The 20,743-nt window shown below is 39.8% G+C and overlaps 4 protein-coding genes across 6 annotated transcripts; 2 read left to right on the top strand and 2 right to left on the bottom strand.

Moving 5' to 3' along the window:
* Nucleotides 1–83: 83 nt before the first annotated feature.
* On the bottom strand, nucleotides 84–3,068 carry c1galt1c1 (C1GALT1-specific chaperone 1). Its single transcript, XM_020083517.2, has 2 exons — nucleotides 2,917–3,068; nucleotides 84–2,032 (listed from the first exon to the last, which is right to left on the bottom strand). The coding sequence occupies exon 2, from the start codon at nucleotides 2,016–2,018 to the stop codon at nucleotides 1,062–1,064; it is 957 nt and encodes a 318-aa protein (XP_019939076.2). The 5' UTR covers nucleotides 2,019–2,032; nucleotides 2,917–3,068; the 3' UTR covers nucleotides 84–1,061.
* A 2,019-nt stretch (nucleotides 3,069–5,087) lies between these two features.
* urp1 (urotensin-related peptide 1) lies at nucleotides 5,088–7,043 on the top strand. Of its 2 annotated transcripts, none has more exons than XM_069531738.1 (5): nucleotides 5,088–5,525; nucleotides 5,747–5,875; nucleotides 5,953–5,993; nucleotides 6,241–6,346; nucleotides 6,829–7,043. In XM_069531738.1, the coding sequence occupies exons 1-5, from the start codon at nucleotides 5,423–5,425 to the stop codon at nucleotides 6,858–6,860; spliced, it is 411 nt and encodes a 136-aa protein (XP_069387839.1). In that variant the 5' UTR covers nucleotides 5,088–5,422; the 3' UTR covers nucleotides 6,861–7,043. The 2 variants fall into 2 exon arrangements, with proteins under 2 accessions (XP_069387839.1, XP_069387840.1); XM_069531739.1 differs by having other exon boundaries at nucleotides 5,134–5,525; nucleotides 5,747–5,854.
* A 159-nt stretch (nucleotides 7,044–7,202) lies between these two features.
* clic2 (chloride intracellular channel 2) lies at nucleotides 7,203–11,849 on the bottom strand. The gene is made up of 6 exons (XM_069531737.1): nucleotides 11,256–11,849; nucleotides 9,997–10,106; nucleotides 9,310–9,435; nucleotides 9,095–9,195; nucleotides 8,339–8,520; nucleotides 7,203–7,830 (listed from the first exon to the last, which is right to left on the bottom strand). Exons 1-6 carry the CDS (start codon nucleotides 11,307–11,309, stop codon nucleotides 7,669–7,671), a joined length of 735 nt encoding a protein of 244 aa, XP_069387838.1. The 5' UTR covers nucleotides 11,310–11,849; the 3' UTR covers nucleotides 7,203–7,668.
* Nucleotides 11,850–14,015: 2,166 nt separating this feature from the next.
* On the top strand, nucleotides 14,016–20,181 carry LOC109624389 (protein eva-1 homolog C). 2 transcript variants are annotated; one of them, XM_020079006.2, is made up of 8 exons: nucleotides 14,016–14,342; nucleotides 16,272–16,477; nucleotides 16,557–16,680; nucleotides 17,616–17,768; nucleotides 18,154–18,297; nucleotides 18,380–18,451; nucleotides 18,561–18,641; nucleotides 19,181–20,181. In XM_020079006.2, exons 1-8 carry the CDS (start codon nucleotides 14,246–14,248, stop codon nucleotides 19,564–19,566), a joined length of 1,263 nt encoding a protein of 420 aa, XP_019934565.2. In that variant the 5' UTR covers nucleotides 14,016–14,245; the 3' UTR covers nucleotides 19,567–20,181. The 2 variants fall into 2 exon arrangements, with proteins under 2 accessions (XP_019934565.2, XP_019934583.2); XM_020079024.2 differs by lacking the exon at nucleotides 18,561–18,641.
* Nucleotides 20,182–20,743: the final 562 nt, after the last annotated feature.

Below are 20,743 nucleotides of genomic sequence, written 5' to 3'. Positions count from 1 at the left end.
AACCTTCCATTAAACCATTTACATAAACTACATGTGAGGCTATAAGCAGTGGTGGAAGAACTCAGGATACTTGAATCTAAAAATACTTAAATCACATTTAATACTTTATTAGTCCTGCATACAAATTCAAGTCACAAATAAAAAATTATTCATGATGTGGAAAAACTTGTTTCAGAGTGTATTATACTAATTGATACTATCACTTTGTTGTCGGGAAACTAAGTAGAAATACTTAATATATAATTGTTAATGTACTTAATTATATCCACCACTGCAATCTGGCAATCCACTACTACCACTGGTAATTAGGCAGAATATAAAAAGGTAGCCATGTTTGTTCAGAGTCCATGAAAAACATCATTCCCACCCTATAACGGTCAACACCACAAAGCTACGTTAAGTTCAATAAGTGATTGATTTTGTTTACTTCTACTAAAAAAACGAGTCATATGTCTGAAGTCATGTGTTGAAATGTCAGTGAAACAGTCACACTGTCTATTGACTGGTAATTTAGCTGTAAAGTTCTTCATATGTGGATACAACTAAGCATACCATGTTAAGAAAAATAAACTTCACTATCAATTGGTGCAGGGCTCCGGCATGTTTGATATAATATTGACTGTTGGTGTTTCAGTTAAAGTTTGAGTTTGTATTCTCACAGAGAGCCAAGCACTTAAAACAATTAAATAATGTCAAAACAGTGTTATTTAACAACTAATGCAGCTTTAAGATGACAAAAAGACAAACATTTTAGATACATAACAAATGACAATACCCCATACTTCCAGATAATTTATCTCATTATCACATATTTGCTATATCTCCCAGTTCTATCTTCATTCAAAAGGACGACACACCCATCGACTGTTTACCTACACCATAAAGGAATGGGGTGCTGATTGTGCCAAGTGCAAAAGGTACAAATATACATAAAAGAGTTGTTCCAACTCAGAATCAAGTTTTACCAACAGCATAAGGAAAACCTCCCCAAACACAGCTTTGCATCATTGTTGACAAAAAATAGAATTAAAAAGCCATATCCAGTTTCAAGGAATGAGTCTCTAGTCATTGTCTGAACCTTCAGGAGGGTAAAAGGCTAACGCGTCATGGAAATCGTGGCCGTAAGGACGGAGTCTGTAAACCCCGAACATCATAACCTGCATCTGACCTGGTGACATCCCAGTGAATGTGACTGCCATGTCGGAGCAACAGCCACCCACCACGTTATTAGGGTTCTCCTTCATGCTGTCTGAGATAAGGGTGTGGACGCTCTTGCTGTTGAACAAGCCCTTCCCATATGTGTCTTCTCCATTCTCTGCAAACACACCTGTGTATTTGAGACACACTGCCAGCTGCTTGTCCTCATTCAGCTTCCACAGGGCTCGTCCTCTCTCAGGACATTTGTCTTCATCCTGAAACACATGCACCAGCCTTTTCAGAGCTTCATAGCTGAGAACAATGCCACTCTCATAGTCCACATACTCCAGCTCCCCTGACTTCATAACGTTGCCCAGGTAGAAGGGTTCGCTGGGATCCTTCGTGAGCACCAGGTATTTGAGATTCTCGATGATGGCAAACGTGGTGGGTTGTGCCAAAAAGAACCAGCGCAGGTCTCCAGCGTTCTCATAAGCATGCTTCAGAGCTTTACGTAACCTCGTCCAGTCGTCTTTTTCATTCAGGTCTACTGCATCAAGTGCCTTTGAGGCCTCTGAGGTGTAAAACACAGGCTTGTCACAGTGTTTGCTCCAGGTATCCAGAGCTGCCGCCCAATAAACAAGCAGCTTCGGCTGGACCATGACGATGCAATAAACCTGGACTTGTTTGCTCAACTCCTGCATCTGAGCGTCAGAGAGCTCTTTCAACTCGTCTTTACTCGCTGCCTTGACGTGATGATGATGGTGGTGTTCCTCTGTGCTGGACTTCGGTCTGGGGCTGAAACTGCCCAGGAGCGATAGAACCAAGCAGAAGATGCCTCCCATGGCCATCCCCTTCATGAAGGAGCTTCCTTCCGACACCATTTTGGCAGCAGACACTAGAGAAATACAAAAACACATTATTGTGGCTGTTATTTGTATTGACTACACTGATGACACAACTGTACCTCCAATTAAAACCCAACAACATAACCACCCGACAAACCCTGCATTGCGGAGCAGACATTAAAAGCTGGCTGTCTTTCAACTCTGCAGCTCAATGACACCAAGTTCACAACGTGTTTTGCTTGTTTAACTGTAATGTTTAGCTGGAACGGTTAATAGATGTCAATTTATTTTGGATTTTTAAATTCTGAGAGACTTCCTAAGACTAGCTAATGCTGCAGCGTGATTCTTTAATAATACATTTTGATTTATGGGCTGTGATTGATTCGCTTTTTAGTCACTCATATGTTTGGCAGCAATCTAATCAAAGCTGAGATGCCATGTCTCAAAAGTTTGTTTTTACATGTTTATCTAATTCTGTATTCATACGTATATACATTAATACAATGTTCATATTAGTTATAATTGATACAAAAGGCCACAGAAACCAGAAACCATTCACATTTGAGGAGGTGAATGTTTGACGCTTTTCGTTCATAAAAAGAAGGAGATCGCAGTAGTTGTGAATCGACTGGTTGAAGCAGCTCCACTTGATACACAACATTCCTCCACTGAGCTCCAGGCGCTAGTTTGTACAAATGCTAACATCACATCACATCTAACGCGGAGAGTTTCGGTGACACGTCGCCAACATCCGCGTTCCCTCCGGCTGTTGTCGTCGACGTCCCGTGTCTGAGCTCCGGAGGCTGAGAAACTTCTCCAGCACTGAGGGTTTCAGGTTGAGCCGCTGAGCGTGCGGCTAACAGATAGCTTCCTGCTCTGTCTGTGAGCCGTGGCTCAGGAAGACAGAAAGAAGAAGAGAGAAGTGTTACTGTACCTAGCTCAGTAGACTCTGTCGTGCTGCTGCTCCACCTGTCAGCCCCGCTGTTAATGATCACCTCCACAGGATCATGATTCACAACAACTGCAAGTTTTACTACTTCCTCATATTTCCTAACTTCCTCTTTGTCTTCTTCTGTTTTCTAATATGGTACCTAACGTTTAAGGTGCACTACCGCCACCTAGTGTGCTGGAGTGGGACAAAAAAAACAAAAACTGAAACCTTAAATTCAGTGAGGAATATTAACGTGTATAATAATAATAATAATAATCCTGGTAAAGTTTTAACTAGTGTGTTTCATCTAAATTGTAAAAATAGTTGTTTTCTTCACCCTTGAATTGGCTCTTTATATTGAAATACATCGGGAGTGCGTCTTCTCTACGGAGGCCGCCACAGCTTCTCTGTCATGTTTGGAAGAGGAGGGTGGAGTGAGGGGTATTCAGCTGCAACATGCAGCTTCACCACTAAACTAACAACTACTAACCTTTTTAATCTCGTTCTGCCATTGCTATTGCCAACGTCTCAACTGTATATACTGTTAGATGACCTGGTGTTCAATCCTTTATATTTATATGTCAATCAGTGACAACAAACCCAGTCGTTCCACTCTTACACATCTGTATTTTGGGTGGACAGTGTATTATGTCCTTATAACCTGATCTTGAATGTAAATATCTGGTAATACAGGGGGAGAGGAACTGTTGCACGCATGTGTTTTTCATCATGTTACCTCATCTCTTTTGCCATTTAACTCTAACACTCTTCAACACTTCCTCTAATCCTCACAGTTGATCTTCTTCCTTGTGTCCTTGTAGGGTTGTCCAGTTTAGCATGAGTTGTTTCAGCAGCATTCCTCCCATCTCCACTTGGACTACTACACTTGGAGAAGTCTCAACAGCCCCACAAAATAATCCCAGTGGCTGATTTTGTTTTATTTCCAGTTTCTTTAGCAAAGTTTTTGCTGTTGACCTGTAAACCACGCTTCCATGTCAGCACTGCTGCCACCTGCTGGACATAGCTCACTCCTACAGTGTTCATTTGCATTTATCAATGTAATAAAAGCCCAAAAAAATGCTCTTAAGAAGAAAAAGAATCTTATCTATCAAGCCAGTCAAACATAAATATTGACCCTACGTGTTCTCTGTACCTTATTGAAATAAAAACTTTATTGACTGGTTTGTTATTCAGCAATAACATTGGTTTCTGTGGTTTAAAAAGCACATTTTATTTGCATAAGATCTTTATACCATACAGCAATCTAATATATGTATGATATTCAAATATTTATATATAAAACTAGAGTTGAGTGCATACTATTGCCAAGGCCCAACAGTCACCTTCAATCAAGCTGCACTAAATTTCACACACTCATAGATATTAGTTCCCTAAATTATTTCCTGGGAATTCAATGAAAGGTTGAAAAACATCTTATTTCTCAATGTTAAGAATAGTGAAAAAGAATTCCCGGATCCACTCCCTGATCAGAATCTGCAAATTGAATGGTTTGTTCACTGATCACAATATTCCACCAAGTTTTATAAAACTTTTCCATTTGATATTTGCATAATTCTGCTATTTAAAAACACATAAACAAATAAATAAAGACAAAAACATGGCCAATAACATTTTTTAGTTTAGTTTCAGTTTTTAAGTCACTGTTTGACCTTAAATCCAATCACTGGTGTGTTGCTCCCTCCTCTCACCGACTGCTCAGCAGCCACATGCATCAAACGCTGTTGTTTTCAGCAGCAACATCAGAGATGTGGAGACAGACGAATAAATCACCTGACGCCGGCTGCTCCTCTGAGGAGCATCAGTCACCTCTCAGTTTGATTGAAAGCCTCATGGAACAAGCTTCAGCTCGGACTACTTTTTGTCTTTTAGAGTTTTGTACCATTTAGTTTATGACCAATTATGTGTAACCCTCAGTTGTAGGTCCCTTTGGATGAAAGCGTTGAGTTAATGTAAAAATGGAGAGAGACATATATTGAAACAGCTTTATTGTCGATATTGAACTATTTTGATCCTAAAACAAGAAATATATGTTGATGGTTGTTACCTTTCACTTCAGATTAATGTCATCCACAGACTGTCGCAATGATTACGTGAGAAGAGTGAATCACTCCAAATGACGCAGAAACCCACGGTAACAAACTTCCAGCGGCTCTGTGACCTCAGACATGAGCAATGAGACGTTTGAACAGAAATGGTGTCAGACAAAAAGCATCAGAGCTTTTGTGGACAGCCGCTGATTACTGCTGCAGAGCAAACATTTGTTAGGCCGCTCTGTACAAGCACAGATAGGCTCCTGCTGAATTGACAGGGTCTCCTAAATTGCATCTATGACGCCTGATCCATCGTGTCCGAACCATTAAGACGGAGACTGGGTGTGATGATAATGTATTGATCAGATTGTGATGGATGGCCTCTGAGGGTATATAAGTGAAGTTCTCAGTCGGGCTGAGGTATCGTCCAAAACTGACTCTTCGCAGACAGAGGCACCATGATTTCTCTGACTTTGTTTTACCTCCTGGCTGTGATTTGTTCTGCCAGACGGACACAAGCTCTACCACTGTACCCTGATACCAACCTGGAGCCACAGGCAGGTGAGACTGAACTGTTTTCTTCCTCTTGTGCCGAATAACTTGATTTAATTTACTGTGAACTCAGCGAAATGTTGTTCATTTGATTCCCTCGAGACTGATTGATTGTAGTTTTATCTTGATGTTGATTAACTCCCAAAATCTATTTTCTAAAAATATCTGCTGAACTCACCGGAGGGATGTTGACGTCCTAGTGACAGAATTAGTTTTTTTATTTCAAACAGATTTCATTCAGAAATTAGTGTCAGAGGTCGAGGACGGGCCAAACACTGCTGATGGGGAGCAGAGAGAAGTTAATAACATGTACCCTCTGCTAATGCAGCACAATGAAGGTAGAGACTCCTGGAATAAAGGTATAAATTATCATCATTTTTAAATGAGTTTAATATGATTTTCAAAATAACAATATTTTATTTCATTTTCCCTTCAGGGAATAAAGATTCAGCTCCACAAGACAGGTTTGCTAATATGGTAAGGCCGATAATGTTCTTAAAACAAGACAGTATATTCAAAGTACAGCTACAAAGTGCCACAAGGAAAAGGGGAAAAAACACATCACAAAAATCAAAAGAAAAAATGTATTATAATATCAGACATTATTGGGAGCGAACAAAGTAAAAGTTAAAAGTGACACTAAAATAAACTGTTGCTAGCACAGAGCTAATGCGGTGATCATGTGATCAAACCTTACACCTGTACAAACTTCTCTCACTTTCAGGTGGAGGACCTCAAAGAAGCTGTGTTGAAGCTGGCGGCGGCCGACAAGCTTCGCTCTCAGGGTTTTCTCAGATCTGAGCAGAATTTGCCAAAAACGAACAAAAGAGGTGAGTTTCCGATCCTGGTTAACCATCAGTGATGAAGGTAGAAGTAGAGAGGTGAAACTGCAGTACAAAACTAAAAGAAAAAAGTAACCACTGCAAAGTCCTCACTGAAAGAGAAATTGTTAAATGGGCTCTTCAGAGAAAAATACAAGTAGACTTGCAGTAAAGTTTTTTAAAATATAGAACAGTAGAGGTGCCAGCACACTGAAATATGACTTCTGATAAGTTAACAGGAGTGAATAATGAATAACCTAAATCACAGACCTTCCTTTAAAGGCCTTCAGGATTTTCACTCACTCTTCAAACCTTGACTGGAATAAAGACAAACTATAAACAAAAACAAATGAAGGAAAAAAGCAAAGGAGGAGAGGCAGACATAGAATAGATTTGTATAATGATAAAGATGAATATATAAAATAAGTGCATGAAGGGATTTCATCCGCCTCCAGCTGTTCCTAACTTTTCACCCTCTGATTTTCTGACAGCGTGTTTCTGGAAATACTGCGTCACCAACTAGAGCTCAGCAGCCGCAGGACGTTTGGTGTGATTTTGCAAAGACCAGGACGGAAACAACGTCACCCTCCATCACCTGTTCTTTTTTCCTCCAAACGTCAAATCCATCACATGAACTTGATCATGAGAAAATATATTTTTGAAGAAGTGTGTTTTTTTGTGGCTGAAATTAAACTTGAATATCAGATGTGTTGCTTCTGTGGCTTGTTTTTGACATTTAAAGTTTAAGATGTCTGTAATATATGTTGCTTAAGAACTAAAGAAGAAAAATTACATGCATTATTTCTTCATTTCACAAAGCAGCGTTATAGCACGTGTCAGCACACACACAAAAAATCAACACAAATGATGATTGGGGTTTTTTAATCATTGTGACAGTGACACAATTGCAAACTTTCATTATACAGAATAAGATAAAAAGGTTTATATGATGTTTAATATAAAAATGTTCCATTTGTGAAGGTGCTGCTCAATCTAACATAATCATATACATTTCATGGAGGGTGTCTTGATCATTAAAAGTATTGAAAATATATATATTTACACTATAAACAAAAATTCTAAGTTACATCAACAGTCAATTGCACAATTGGCCTTTTCAACGTGGCATAAAAATACCATTTATCTGTGGGCGACTACAGATAAATATTTAATACATAAAACCCATAAAACATTTTGCTCAACAACAGGTCAGTACTGTCTGTTGATTGCCACAGTTTACTTTTGGAGGTTGTAGCGTCCTCTACAGATCAGAATGCACGGTTACACTTGGGAAAAACAGGACATGAATTACAGAGAGTCAAAGAAAACGTTTATTTCCTCTTGTTGGCCACGGTTAAGTAAGCCTTCTCGATTTCGATGTTGGCCGGACAAGTCTGTTTGAACTCCTCTCTCTCGTAGGCGTTTTGAAGGTATCGCCACACACCTGTGAACTGGGCGGGAATGTCAAAGTCGCAATACTTCTTGGCAGCAACCTGGATTCAATGGAAATAAAGGAAGATCAAATTCCACCACTTGAAATCAATGAGAATAAAGGAAGATCAAATTTAAGCATATTTAAGAAACACATATTAAACCAGGTGCATAAAGTTCAGAGAGGTTCAAAGTGCTAATGTTGTGTTCATTTACAGGCAGATAATCTGTATTTGGAGCGCTAGGAGAATAGTTTTACAAGCAAGTAATGTTCATAATACACATTAGTCTAATTCCAAACAGTCTTTTCTTATTAATGCAGGATAATTGTATTTTTTTGGGCCTTGATCAGTTGTTAAAATGAAAACATGTCAGAAAGTTAAAGGTCTTCTGAATGTCCTTATCGTTATATTTGTTTTACTAATGCCTCTGTGCTTTGCCTCTGTGTTTAAAATGTTGCTATACGTGTGGAGCATATAGTCCCCCTTTCTGTGTCGCAAGATTTTTTATAAAGAACAGCAAGGAACAGGGATTAACGGAAACAAGGAGAACAGCGGAACAGTGTCTCACCCTGATAACATGCAGTTTGGGCAGCAGGTTGCAGTCGGCTAAGGTGAGGCGGTCGCCATCCAGGAACCTTCTCTTGGAGATGGTGACTGTTTCTCTGGAGTTGTGGTCGATTTCCTCTGGGAGGGGCGAGTTCAGGTAATTATCCAGACGTGTAAACTCCCGCAGCAGATTTTTCTCCTGCACTGGACGATCAGAAACAGAAAATGGTGGAAATTAACTAAGTACATTTACTCAGCTATACTCACTGTAAGAGCATGTTCTGTAGGCAGCTGCACTTTACTTGTGTATTTTCATTTTATGACACTTACTTCTACACCTCAGGAGGAATAGTGTGCATGAAGTTACTGGTTGATGGTGGAATATTTAGCATTTATTTTAATAAAAGTATCATTAGCATTGAGTACATTTACTGTTCCAAGTAAGATAGTCCCAGAGAGAATTATAACTATTATTTATTTACTTTATTTATTTAATTACTATTATTTATTTACTTATTGGATTGTATTTACATATGAGCAGCTTTTTAATATTATAAGGTGAAGCCAATTACTTAATGTGTGAAGTTGTTTGTCAGTATCAAAACACCATGAGTCTATTCATGAATTCTATCAAATCTGAAAATGCAAATAGTCACTTCATAAATGTACAGGAGTTATTCACTTGCTTTGATAAATGTTTTTATGCCACATCAGAAATAAAAAGTGAAAACACCATGAGAGGTGAGGGGTTGAATGAATGAACAGAAACCCGTCTTACAGGCGTTATTTGGGCTGTTCTTGATGAAAGCAGAGAACTTTGCAAAAATGTCAGCGCCCACGTCAAAGGACTCTTTGTTCAGCGGGCTGAGATGAGGATACCTGCAGGGGGGGGGGGGGAGAAAAGAGAAAGTAAACATGTGCAGTGAGAAGAAGCCATCACTAAATTCACTCCTTATGAAAATGTACAAAATGATTGAGCACATGCAGCGATACCTGGGTGGGGCCAGTGTTTGTTCCAGGAACTCCTCGATCTTGATGAAGTCTGTTTTCAGGGTGCCGTTGTAGAGGAGGAACGGAGGGTTGGTCCCCGGGGCCAGGTCCTTCAGCTCTGCTGGTTTCCTGGAAAGACATCGAAAGAGGGACAGAAAGAGGTGGACAAGGAGGGAGAGAGATTTGATTTTGATACACGTTTTCCTCCAGTGCTACAATCAGACTGTTATCAAGCGTGTCAGAACTGAGCCTGTTGGTTATGGCGGTTGTCAGAATCAAATGTGGTGTGTGGGATTAATTTCAATATCAGCTGTTGGTTTAGTTATAAAAACACTGCGCTGGGAGTGGCCGCCTATTTCAGAGGCGTGTGTGTGTTCTGAATCATTCAATTATCAGCATCCTTTCAAAGTTTCCTGGTCTTATTTGCTCACCGGTAATGACCCTGAGAAATTCACACAATAAAAAAAGGTTCGATTACAGACGGTGTTTGTCTGAAGGCGACACTGAGCTCTTTGTACATGTTGAGTTTACAGGCCCCTCCCTTTGACCTCAGTTAGTGGGAGAGCGTACCTGACAAGTGAGCTATGGTTTGGATTATTAAAACTTCTCAATTTCTTGTATAGAGTTCTGTGTGAAAGTCCCTACGACCAGATGCTCAGGAAGTGTTTGTGCCAGAGGAGGGGTGCTTACTTCCTCATGTCAACAGTGGTCACTGTGAACTTCACTCCTTTCAGCCACAGAACCATGAACAGCCTCTGGCAGAAGGGACAGTTCCCAACGTTCTCGCCGTCATGTCCAGCCTGAAAAACACAGACATTGAATGACGGGGATAATGTCAGTAACTCAGAGTTTCTTGAGGCTGCGGCCTCAGGTTCAGACCAGGCCCTTTGCTGCATGTCTCCCCAGCTGTCTCACTTCATTTCATGCTTTCGTCACACCTATAAATAAAAGGTGAAAAGTCTCTAAAACTATCTTATAAATAACGAACCACAAAAAACCAGCATCTCTCCTCCTTCTCTCCATGCTGATAAACAAGTGAGAGTCGTGTCTGTGATATTTAAAGGCAGTTTCCTCCACGTAGGGGAAAAGCAGTCATTGTGTTGTGGTGGAAAACAATGGATGTGTGTGCGCTCAGCAACATGTGCGCTCCTCCTTCAGCCAACCTTCAAACACAACAACAAAGTCAGATAAAAATCCCCTCATGGGTTTTCTCAAGGTTTTGAACCACAATTATGTCGATGTCAACGAAATTGTGACATTTTGGGAACGATCCACCTTCCTGCTGTTATAGTGAACTCATCATGATTCAGATCTGTCCAGCGGACTTTGGTTTCTCTTTAGTGTTGAATACATAGAAACAGAAAACAGAAAAGTCTGTACTGGACTTATATTTAGTTGATTTTCTCATTTAACTCTCAGCAAGAAAGTGATTAAATCCCCCAAAGTAATTAAAAGTTAAACATTGAAAATTACATAAAATACTATCTATATTGTGCACAGAGAAAGAAAAATAATGAGATTAAATTAATTTTACTGATGGCATATTAGAATAACAATAATAAACTTTATTTAAATGGAACCTTAAAAATAACTACAAGGTGCTTTATGAGTTAAAAATTCAAATTGAATAGACTGCACTATTAGTCTTCTCAGTTTATGTGCATAAGTAAAAGTGGGTGTGCCCGGCCCAGGCTTGGGGCCAGTCACCCTGCTTGATCCTCGCTCCTTCTGGGTGTACGACGGTGATAAGGTGGACTGTCTGTCGGAGGCCAGACGTCACAGATAAAAAAGAAACAAGCTGTGACCTTCAGCAGGAATACAGACACTTCAAACATCTGGTATCTCATCGAAATGAGCAGCATTTCAAGAATTCAAGAGTTGTTTGGTTTTGCCTCAAATGCCATAGTTCTTCTACAAATCAATAGAGAAATTGAAAAGAAACGACTGACCTTAATGAACAACTCGATGGTTGGCTCCTTGTCAGAGTTCTGCCGAAGTGCCATCTTCTTAGAAAAGTCTATTCAATCTTTTTTTCTCCACTCAAAGCGTCTCCTCGAGTTATTGTGGAGGCCTGAAATATCCACAGAGCTGATGAGCAAACTGATGATCTGTGCCCCTGAACAAACGCTGCTCTGGTTTCGAGTGCCTCTCTGTTGGTGGATGTCAGGAGAAAGTGTGACACCTCAAAGCTGCTTGTGTTTTGTCTGAGGGCTCCTTGGAGGCTATCTCTGTGAACACACTTCACCAGCCAGAGGAGAGGGAGGCTCCAGAGGAATGGGCGGGGCACGCTCTTATATACCACATGCCAAAATCTATGAGGAAAGAGCTTAAAATAGCAGCTCCGCTCAACATTTTACAATATACAGCCACTGATAACGACGTGTCACTCAAAACACAAATTTCATTAACAGCCACTCACATTCCAACACTGGGAGATGGTTTAGAAAGGAAAAATGGAGGGACACTTTTCACAGGAGGGCCCTGGTTTAATACAAAGCAGCCACTGTATCCTGAGGGACTCTGGGAAAACAGTTGCAACAACTAATCTCATTTAGTTCCTGAAAAGTAACCTTCAGTCTCACATCTGTGTGACTTAATAATGAACCATAAATTTACTTTAGTTACAGGAATGTTAGAAAACACCTGGACACACACTTTAAAAGTTTTATAGTAATGATTTATGAGTCTATTTTGCTGCCATATGAAAAAAAAAGTTTTTTTTCAAAAAAAGCTAAAAGAATGATTTCAGGCTGATAAATGTTGGTGCTTTTTGTAAATATATCATTTACAGTAAATAGGAAATGGAAATTTTTATGATGAAATCCCTCCACTGTGGTGTAGACTTCCCCAAAGAAATATGACGACACCGGGGAGATAATGCAACGCATAAGAAAGTATTTAGAAAAAGAAATAGTCCAGAAGATACAAGACCCTGTGCCGTGTACCCACCTCATTTATCTTCAGAGTATTTAGGGAATGTATATCTCCCAGAGGGAGGATGGAAAAATCTCTTATCATCATTTAAAACATTCCTATAAAACCTGTGAAATTTCATGAAGAACATTAACCTGTGATAAGAAATGTCTACTGATGTCAAGTAGGAGACCTGAGAAGTAAAACTCTCCCTTTCCACACGTTGGCACAGCCCCTCCTGCAGTCTGACAGCGAGCAGACAGTTTTAATGAATAATTACTTTCTTTATTGACACTTGCAATGGGACGTAAATGGAATTTTACTGGAGTATACAGTGGGAGTGTCACTCCTACTTACGCACATGATTAAAACCAAGGCTTCTCCTGTTAAATAATCAGCCTACATTAGTGCGTCCACTGCTGTGGAGGGAGTGTTTGAGTGTGTGTGATAAATGACTGGGCTGTTGTTCAGAAATTCATTTTGATTCACCTTCCCAAGTGGCTAGTCACTGATAATCCCGAGCTCAGCAGAAGTGAATGATTCCACAGGTATTATGAGTCAGTGTTTGGTTGGTATGACAGCAGCCGTCACAATGCCTTGAGTAAAGAGAGGATGTGTATCAAAGGTAATTAAGGTTAAAAATCACAACCTTTACAATAAACAGAAACTAGCAGATTCTGGCAGCAGGGAGAGCTCTGATTTAATTCCTGGAAATAACTAGCAGCTCTGGAAACGCATGACACCATTGGTCTTTAACTTCCTCCTCCGCAGACAAAAAGATAGGAGAGGCCAGTCTCATGGAGAGAGATACACATATCTCCTCTGACCACACACAGCTGCTGGAAGTGACCTCCTGGAAAAAAAAGCCTTATCTCCATAAACAGGACCCTCACTGTTGACGACTCCATGACAATGAGTATTGATTTTGCCAAAACACACACAGACACACACACTCACAAACACACACACACACATGAAGGTCAGAGATCCTAGTCAGGCATTAAATACACAGTTCAACATGTTGGGAAATTTGGGATGGCTTATTTGCTTTCTTATGATGATGATGTCCTGTCTGTAAGTAACAGAGCAGGAGCTTGGTGATCAGGGGGATTTGAGGGGAAAAAGCTAACCTGTCTACTGGTCTGAGATCAAGTGACTCTACTTAATCAACAAAAGGATCCAACAACTACAATCTCCTGAAAAAGGCCCTTTTCATCAGCAGACATTTTGAATTCTGTGTCAGATTCTCCTGGAACTGGCACATGTGGATGTCAGTAAACAGTCTCTATATGTTGGCCCTGCAAGACGCTGGTGACCTGTCCAGAGTGTGCCCCTCTTCTCGCCTGATGTCGGCTGCGATTGGCTTCAACACTTTAAGGATAAGCGGTGATGGATGGATGGAGAGGAAAAGTGTTAATAATAATGTCTTATAACACTGTCTTCACTCTATCATCAGTTATAATGAGGCAGCACAGACAATACAAGGACCCAGACAACATAAACAAATTCAGCCATCTATATTTTTCATTATTTATACCTGTGATTGACCTTCTTTGACATGGAAATTATCATATACTCTCATTTGTGTCAGGGTTTTAAAAAAGTAGATACAATGAGTTAATCTGCCTCAGAGTTGTTCCTTTTAAACATAGTGATCGTCGCTGTTTCCTGTGCTTCCATGGTTCATGCTATGCTAAGCTAACTCGAGTCGCTGGCAGGAGCAACAGAGTAAAGTCACAGGTTGTTGTCATCTCCATCAGAAAGATGTTCCTGTTTCATTTTGACAGTTTGATGCCAAATGAAAGTTCTATCACAATGCTGCTGTTGAAATAAAGAAAGAGCATCGGAGCAACATCATCTCAAGCGCAGCCAGAGCAGCACTGGATTTGATCTTTTTATCGCTAAAGGAGGGCGGTTGTAAACACAATGGCACCATTGACCCACTGGTCACCATCTCCCAGGCAGTCAATTGCACAACAACACATTACAACAAACGTCAGGGGGTCTGTCATGCAGGATACGCACGATGACAGTACCATGGAGTTTCTGCTGGTCTTTCAGTTTCCTACATCTCCTCCTGACCCTGAGTGCACAGACCGCACACGCAGCTCCTGACTTCTCTCGTAAGTGCTTTGTTCTCTTTTTCATCAATTTCTGTTTCTGTTATAGAGAAAATCAAAATGCTGAGCTGTTCATTTTTAGTTGCATAAGTTTTGCAGAAGAAGACACTCAACATTATGTGCACATCCTGCTGTGCAAACAGCTGGTGAGAGTGTAAAGAGTGAAAAGGTCCTGAACTGAGATCTTCACTCCCCCGGTGATAAATAATCCACTGTTGAGTTGAGTTTATGAGTTGAGCTATTTTGATGTTTGGTCTTCTCTGATAACATTATAGTAACAAATGATTCAGACAAGAAAGCCAAAGGTAGCTTTTGTCTTGGACACTATTGTGAGCATTGCATTGCAGTCTCTCTGTCCCTCTGGCTGCAGCCTCTCAGGGGCCTAATAATAGTTCATTGTGAGTGAGTGCCTGGTACTGTCTCGCATCTGCTCTGTGAAGCTTTAAACAGCACACACACACAAACACACACACACACCCACACACACATTGGGGGGCGCGTACAGGAAGCACCCATGGGAGGGGAGGCTGACCTCAGTGTCATGCATGGTTGCGTGTGTGGTCATAGTCAAAATCATTTTCTTGGACAGCTACACCCACTGACTGAGACAACACCCAGTGACAAGCAGGACTGGGATGCAGTAACTAAAAAAAGCAATTTGAACAATGAAGCACTCATAACTTATGTATCTTTATGTAATAATAATTTAGTATACTTGTCATTGGAAATAATGGCCTTGTTGATTATAAATCAGATATGAAACTCTTGTCGCATCACTGACGTCAATCAGGAGTCAGACTTATCTATATAACTGAATTAGGTGAGTGACATATTTAACTGCCGTGTTAGAGATTAGATATGAGCCTTTGTATCAATAATAGCAACACATTGGTGACTATTCACTGGGTTTGTATGCCTGCTTTGTTATAAGTTGCACTATAGATTTTTTCCACCTGTAGAACTCCCCAATTTGTCCCGTTTTCATTGACATTTAAGTTGTCCAAGTCCAGGGAATAACGTTAAAAAGTGCAAAGACAAGCAGCTAACGGCCCATGGTAATGTTAAAGCTAAGATAAAGTTAATTATGGATCACCAAACACTGAACAATTCTGTGCATTTCATAGAAAAGGCTGGTTAACTCAGAGCCTTAACAGCAAAGGAAGTAAATGAAGCCCTGAAAGTTAAAAAAGTTAAAAATTCACTTCCCAACTTTGGTTTATTATAGAAAAAAAACTTTGTCTGTACAAAGGCAATGTTGGAAAAACTACATCCTCAGAGGTTTTATTAAGACAATACAGTACTGCAGGAAGTAGAACTGTACATTTCATTTAGCTGACACTTTTATCCAAAGCGACTTACAACAAGCTCATTCAACCATGAGGATACAAACCCTGAACAACATGAATCATGTAAGTACAATAAGCTTCAAAAAAGCCAGACTACAAAGTGCTACATGTGAGTGCAATATATAAGTATATAACTAACTTGTAATATATAATTTGTAATATAAACACCAGAGTTGACGATGGTTATTAGACATCATCTTCTTATAGATGTGTCCGTGTATACTGACAAACAGAATGGTGACAAAAACTCACTCAACAAAGGAGGGCAGACGGGTTTGTCAGGGCTTCATCCCACAGCAAGAAAATGGTTCAAAGCTGAAACAACATGACAGTGGCTTCAAATGATGGAAGAGCAGAAGCGTCTGTCTTCAGACTCAAAGCTCATGGAGCAGGTTTGAGATGAGGTGGGAGCAAAGAAAGCTGCAAGTGCGTCACAGTTGGTACGGTAGAAAGTGTCATAGAAACATTCACACACAGTCTTTTTTTTTTCTAGAAATGATGTCAATTTAAATCCCAGCTTGATAACTGGTGTGTTCATAAACTATTGAACAGCTCCTAAATGATGTCCCCTGATGTTCTCTTTCAGAATATCTTCACACCATCCTGAAGAACCACACGGCTCATGCATGTGAAGGGAGCACACTCGTCATCGACTGTCCCTCCAGGACGTCTGTGGCCGTCCTGTCAGCTTTCTATGGACGACGAGTGCCTTATCGGCATTTATGTCCCTCTACGAACACAAACACGAGTGTGGACGAGGACACAGCGTGCACTTCACCGGTTGCTATAGATGTGTGTCACTGGGAGATGAATGTGAACTGGGTGACTCATGCTGCAGGTGGGTGCGCTCAACATTCTCTCCTTTTTGCAGAAAGTGCTGTCAGAGTGTCAGGATCGACGCTCCTGTCACATCCCTGTCTTCAGTGCAGTGTTTGGACAAGACCCCTGTCCACTCACCAGCAAGTATCTCCTCGTCTCCTACAAGTGCAGACCAGGTAGGACACTTTGCTCCTGAAATCAAACATGTGGAGAGTAATACACACATGGATCAGACTGATTGTGCTCAGTTGTCAAAGAGATATCAGCTGTTCCAGTCTACTTTAAGGACGTCTTGTCCGTCTTGGACATCTTCATGACAACAGAGCAAAAGGAAGCTGATGTCACATGGTTGAAAGATATAAAATAAAATGAGCCAGTGCCATCATTGTCATATTTTTGGCAAAAATTCAAAATCATCCCTCCTGTCTATAGTGGCCATCACAAGATCTTGCTACAAAACTAATTGACCTTTTCTGACTAAAAACCTATTTGAAAGATTATCTTGAGTCATTATCTTTCAATGTTACGATCATGTTCTGTTTTGTTCTTGGGACACACACACAGTGGATACTGTTTGAAACCCACTTCTACATATACTCACTTCACTTGTCTAACCACTGACACATACTGATGTGCTCACATCCAGCCCAACAACAACAACTTTGACAAGGTTCACTGTGCTGGAAAATTTGATGCAGCCATTTGATTTATCGACACAAATACAAATTAGAGCCGAACCGATATGGATTTCTGGGGACTAGATTAGATATATATATTGTTTTAATCTGGTAATTATTCTTAAAATGTCACAATAAATTGAGGCTTGATATTGGGCTTATAAATAAAGGACTCATACATAACTTTAAATAAAAAGCAAACACAAATATAGTCAAATATTTAGGGCTTAAATTAAGAAAATTCATTTTTAAACATTGCATTGATTGTTCTGTTGAATAAAAGTTTTCATATCAGCAAATAAAGGCCGATACTGAATATGTACTGAGTATATCTGTGAAGGGCTCATATTGCTGCCTGGAAGGATCACAGCAATATATGAATACTAGTAAATTATATGAATACAAGTAAATTACTTATTATTATTATTTTTCAGAGCACCATCGCACAAGGCTTGTGTGTGAAAATGAGCGTCTGAGGCTGATGTGTAAAAATGAGACCGTCCTCGCCATCTACTCGGCCTCTTTTGGACACCTGCTGCACGGAAGTCCCTACTGTCCTCAGGAACCTGGGTCACACAAAGACATGGGTCTGAAACAGGGAACTTATAAACCATCTAATGGCCAAATAATGAGCAAACTTCAGTTGCATGGTGGAAAATAATGAATAATTCCTCTGCCCCATTCATCTCTATGTTTACAGCAATGAGAGATTTGATAAGAAGAAGTATACATTTTCTGATAAAATGGTTTAATCTCAATTACAGTGTTTGTTGATCAGATAATTTAACGATAAAACATTTATTTTTCAGTTATAATGATTCATTGATCCATCTTCATTCATTATTTATTGTTATATTTTATTTCTCTTTTTTACTAAATGCACCTTTCAGTGGTAGCTGCTGTAATTTCGCCATGCTTCATTGTGTGATGACATTAAAGGCATTCTATTCTCTTCTATTCTATTCATTACAGAGTGTCTGTCAGCGCTGGCTCTGAGGAAGGTGTCCCGCAAGTGTCACGGTAGAGCAAACTGTTCACTCCTGGCCGATACTCAAACCTTTGGGGATCCGTGTTTTCCCGGCACCAGGAAGCACCTGCGGGTGTCCTTCACTTGTGGTGAGTGACAGGGGAAGTCACTGCTTGAGGCCGAGGTGACATGGTTTGAAGTAATTATTTAAAAATCTATTTTTCTCTTTAGTTCCTCAATATCTTCTGGAAGACGTGGGTCGAGGGTCCACAGATCCTTTCTTGATTTCAGACTACACACACGGTGAGAGTGAGACTGAGTGGTGACAGGTTGTCCAGCAGCAGAGTTTGACTGGTGTCTGAGGTTTTTATACACAGTCTATGGTCTGAGTCCAGGCCCCTCTCACCTGCAGGTGGATGGTACACTGGCCCCATCTACAGGCCTCAAAACGTGATCTTTACCAACTCTCTGGAGATCATTGAAAAAATCTTGGGTATGTGCACTGGGGTTGCATGTACAGTTCTTATCATTGTAGCTCAGATGTCAAAGATTTTCTTGCAATAATTTTTGCATAAATACGTTTTTTGAAAATGTATGCATGCCAGAGATTTTTAGATTAATAAGAGCATTCTTTAATACAATGCAATATTAAAATCAAATTGCACATATTGAAAGTGTTGATAGGGAACATTTAATCACTTTTAAATTTTTATAAAAGTTATAATAACAAGGCCTAGTAATGCAACTGAAACCCTGATATGATATCTATCGTATTATCTTCACTTTTAAGGTAAGTTTACATCCTGCATTAGTTAAGAACTGTTGATATCTTTGACAGATGAGTAATTATACTTAATGAAAATAGTAATTTTCCTTTTGTGGGAAGTATAAAGGATTATCCTATCATAAAATACCAGTTGAAGATTTTGTTGCAGATATCTGAGCTAATTTGCTGCATGTGATACAAACAGATTTTTAAACTAATATAACCCAGGATCCTCTCTCCTCATCTGTCATCCTCCTCTCTTCCAGATCTACCAGAGAAAGTGGCTCTGTACTTTGTCTCCGGTATCTGTGCTGGTCTGGTTTTCCTGCTCTGCCTGTTTGGTGTCCGCTCCACACTAGTCAGAGATGTGAAGGACCTGGTCTCTGACCTGAAGGACGAGCTGAAAGTGTCTCGCAGACAGCGCAGCGAGCTCATGGAGGACCTCTACGACGACGAGATCTCAGACACATCGTCCTTCTGTCGACTCACAAAGTCCTATCGCACGGCGGACATCTTCAGCCCCCCCACGCTGACGGTAGAGATGGTTGATCGTGGGGTGGAACGGATGAGGGATCTGCCCAACGGAGACATTTGGCCACGTGGAGACTCCAGCCCTTACGCCATTCACAAGATTCAAACTGACGACAACTGACAGAAGTCATGAAGCTTTATTTTTAAATTAACCTGACTATGCATCCTTAACTAATGCAGACATTTAATCAATGTGCTCTGTTACTACATAGTTAATCATTATGACAATTAACATCAATCGATTTGTTTTTATTTCAAATGCAATTTTATTTTATAAAATAGATCGAATGTTGGAGGCACTGTATCCTCTTATTAGGTGCATCTGTGCTGCAAACCAATATAACTGTTCTCTTGTTTCATAAAGGTGTTAATGAAACTGCTTGTTTTAGCATTGAGCTCATCCTGTACTGGAAATGGAAATGACAACAATTCAGAAAACCTCTCACCATAACATGGTCCAGTAAAAGGCCATCTGTAACTATATGACCTATATTTAATATATATAATTGAAGTTTCACATTTGTGACAGTATCACCAAAAACTGAAGATATTGTGCTTTTAAAGAGAAATAGTATGGCAGTGATGTTGTATTGCATTTAATTGTAAATGTATACCTAATAAAGTGGTCACAGTTTATTGCTATGTAACTTATAAAGTCGTATAAGTACAATGAAGAAACTTTTAATGTTTGTTACTTGTAAGCTTTATTAATTAAAAGTGTGGGATACTATCTGAATGGGAAATACTCAATCTTGTCTGACAGCCATGTGAGGTGCCATTAGTTTTAAATTAAGAAATTATGTTTTAAGTGAAATCAAAGGTTATGAATGGTATAACCTTCTTTTAAGCTGCCTAATGTACAGTATCTCTGTAGAGGAAATTATAACCTCATGTGGAGTTGTGAGTAATGTGGCCAAAGGTTGCAGAGGAGGATTTGTAACTGGGACTTAACTTTGGAGGAAACTTTGAAGTTACAGTAGAATTTTGTGATATCTAGTGTTGAAATTGCATATTGCAGCTGAACACCCCTCATCTCAGCCTCCCCTTCTAAACATGAAAAAGAACCTGTGGTAGCTTTTAATTGTCATAAAAACTCAAAAGGTGTTTAGTTTGTCCAGTCTGGACCAATGTAAAAAAACATGGTGGCCTCCGTAGAGAGGGTCCCCTCGATTTAAATATGAAGTATTTGAATATAAAGGGACTTTTCTGGGTTAAAGAAAACTATAATTCATACAATTTAGATGAAAGGAACTAGTGAAAACATCATGAGGATTATTCTACATTAAATTTCTGCCACT

Source organism: Paralichthys olivaceus, chromosome 9 (assembly GCF_024713975.1).
Source record: "Paralichthys olivaceus isolate ysfri-2021 chromosome 9, ASM2471397v2, whole genome shotgun sequence".
NCBI lineage: Eukaryota > Metazoa > Chordata > Actinopteri > Pleuronectiformes > Paralichthyidae > Paralichthys > Paralichthys olivaceus.
Note: the sequence above shows the minus strand (reverse complement) of the source record. Positions and strands in the feature narration are given on the sequence as shown.

Bases quoted from the DNA above. Each gene is read 5' to 3' on its own strand.
- clic2 (XM_069531737.1), bottom strand. From the start codon at position 11,309: ATGGCACTTCGGCAGAACTCTGACAAGGAGCCAACCATCGAGTTGTTC. The intron at 9,196-9,309 runs GTATCGCTGCAT...CCCCCCCTGCAG, and splicing joins CAAACACTGGCCCCACCCAG to GTATCCTCATCTCAGCCCGC. The intron at 8,521-9,094 runs GTAAGACGGGTT...CTGATCGTCCAG, and splicing joins GAACAGCCCAAATAACGCCT to TGCAGGAGAAAAATCTGCTG.
- urp1 (XM_069531738.1), top strand. From the start codon at position 5,423: ATGATTTCTCTGACTTTGTTTTACCTCCTGGCTGTGATTTGTTCTGCC. The intron at 5,876-5,952 runs GTATAAATTATC...TTTTCCCTTCAG, and splicing joins TAGAGACTCCTGGAATAAAG to GGAATAAAGATTCAGCTCCA. The intron at 6,347-6,828 runs GTGAGTTTCCGA...ATTTTCTGACAG, and splicing joins GCCAAAAACGAACAAAAGAG to CGTGTTTCTGGAAATACTGC.
- LOC109624389 (XM_020079006.2), top strand. From the start codon at position 14,246: ATGACAGTACCATGGAGTTTCTGCTGGTCTTTCAGTTTCCTACATCTC. The intron at 17,769-18,153 runs GTCTGAAACAGG...TATTCATTACAG, and splicing joins TGGGTCACACAAAGACATGG to AGTGTCTGTCAGCGCTGGCT. The intron at 18,298-18,379 runs GTGAGTGACAGG...TTTTCTCTTTAG, and splicing joins GCGGGTGTCCTTCACTTGTG to TTCCTCAATATCTTCTGGAA.
- c1galt1c1 (XM_020083517.2), bottom strand. From the start codon at position 2,018: ATGGTGTCGGAAGGAAGCTCCTTCATGAAGGGGATGGCCATGGGAGGC.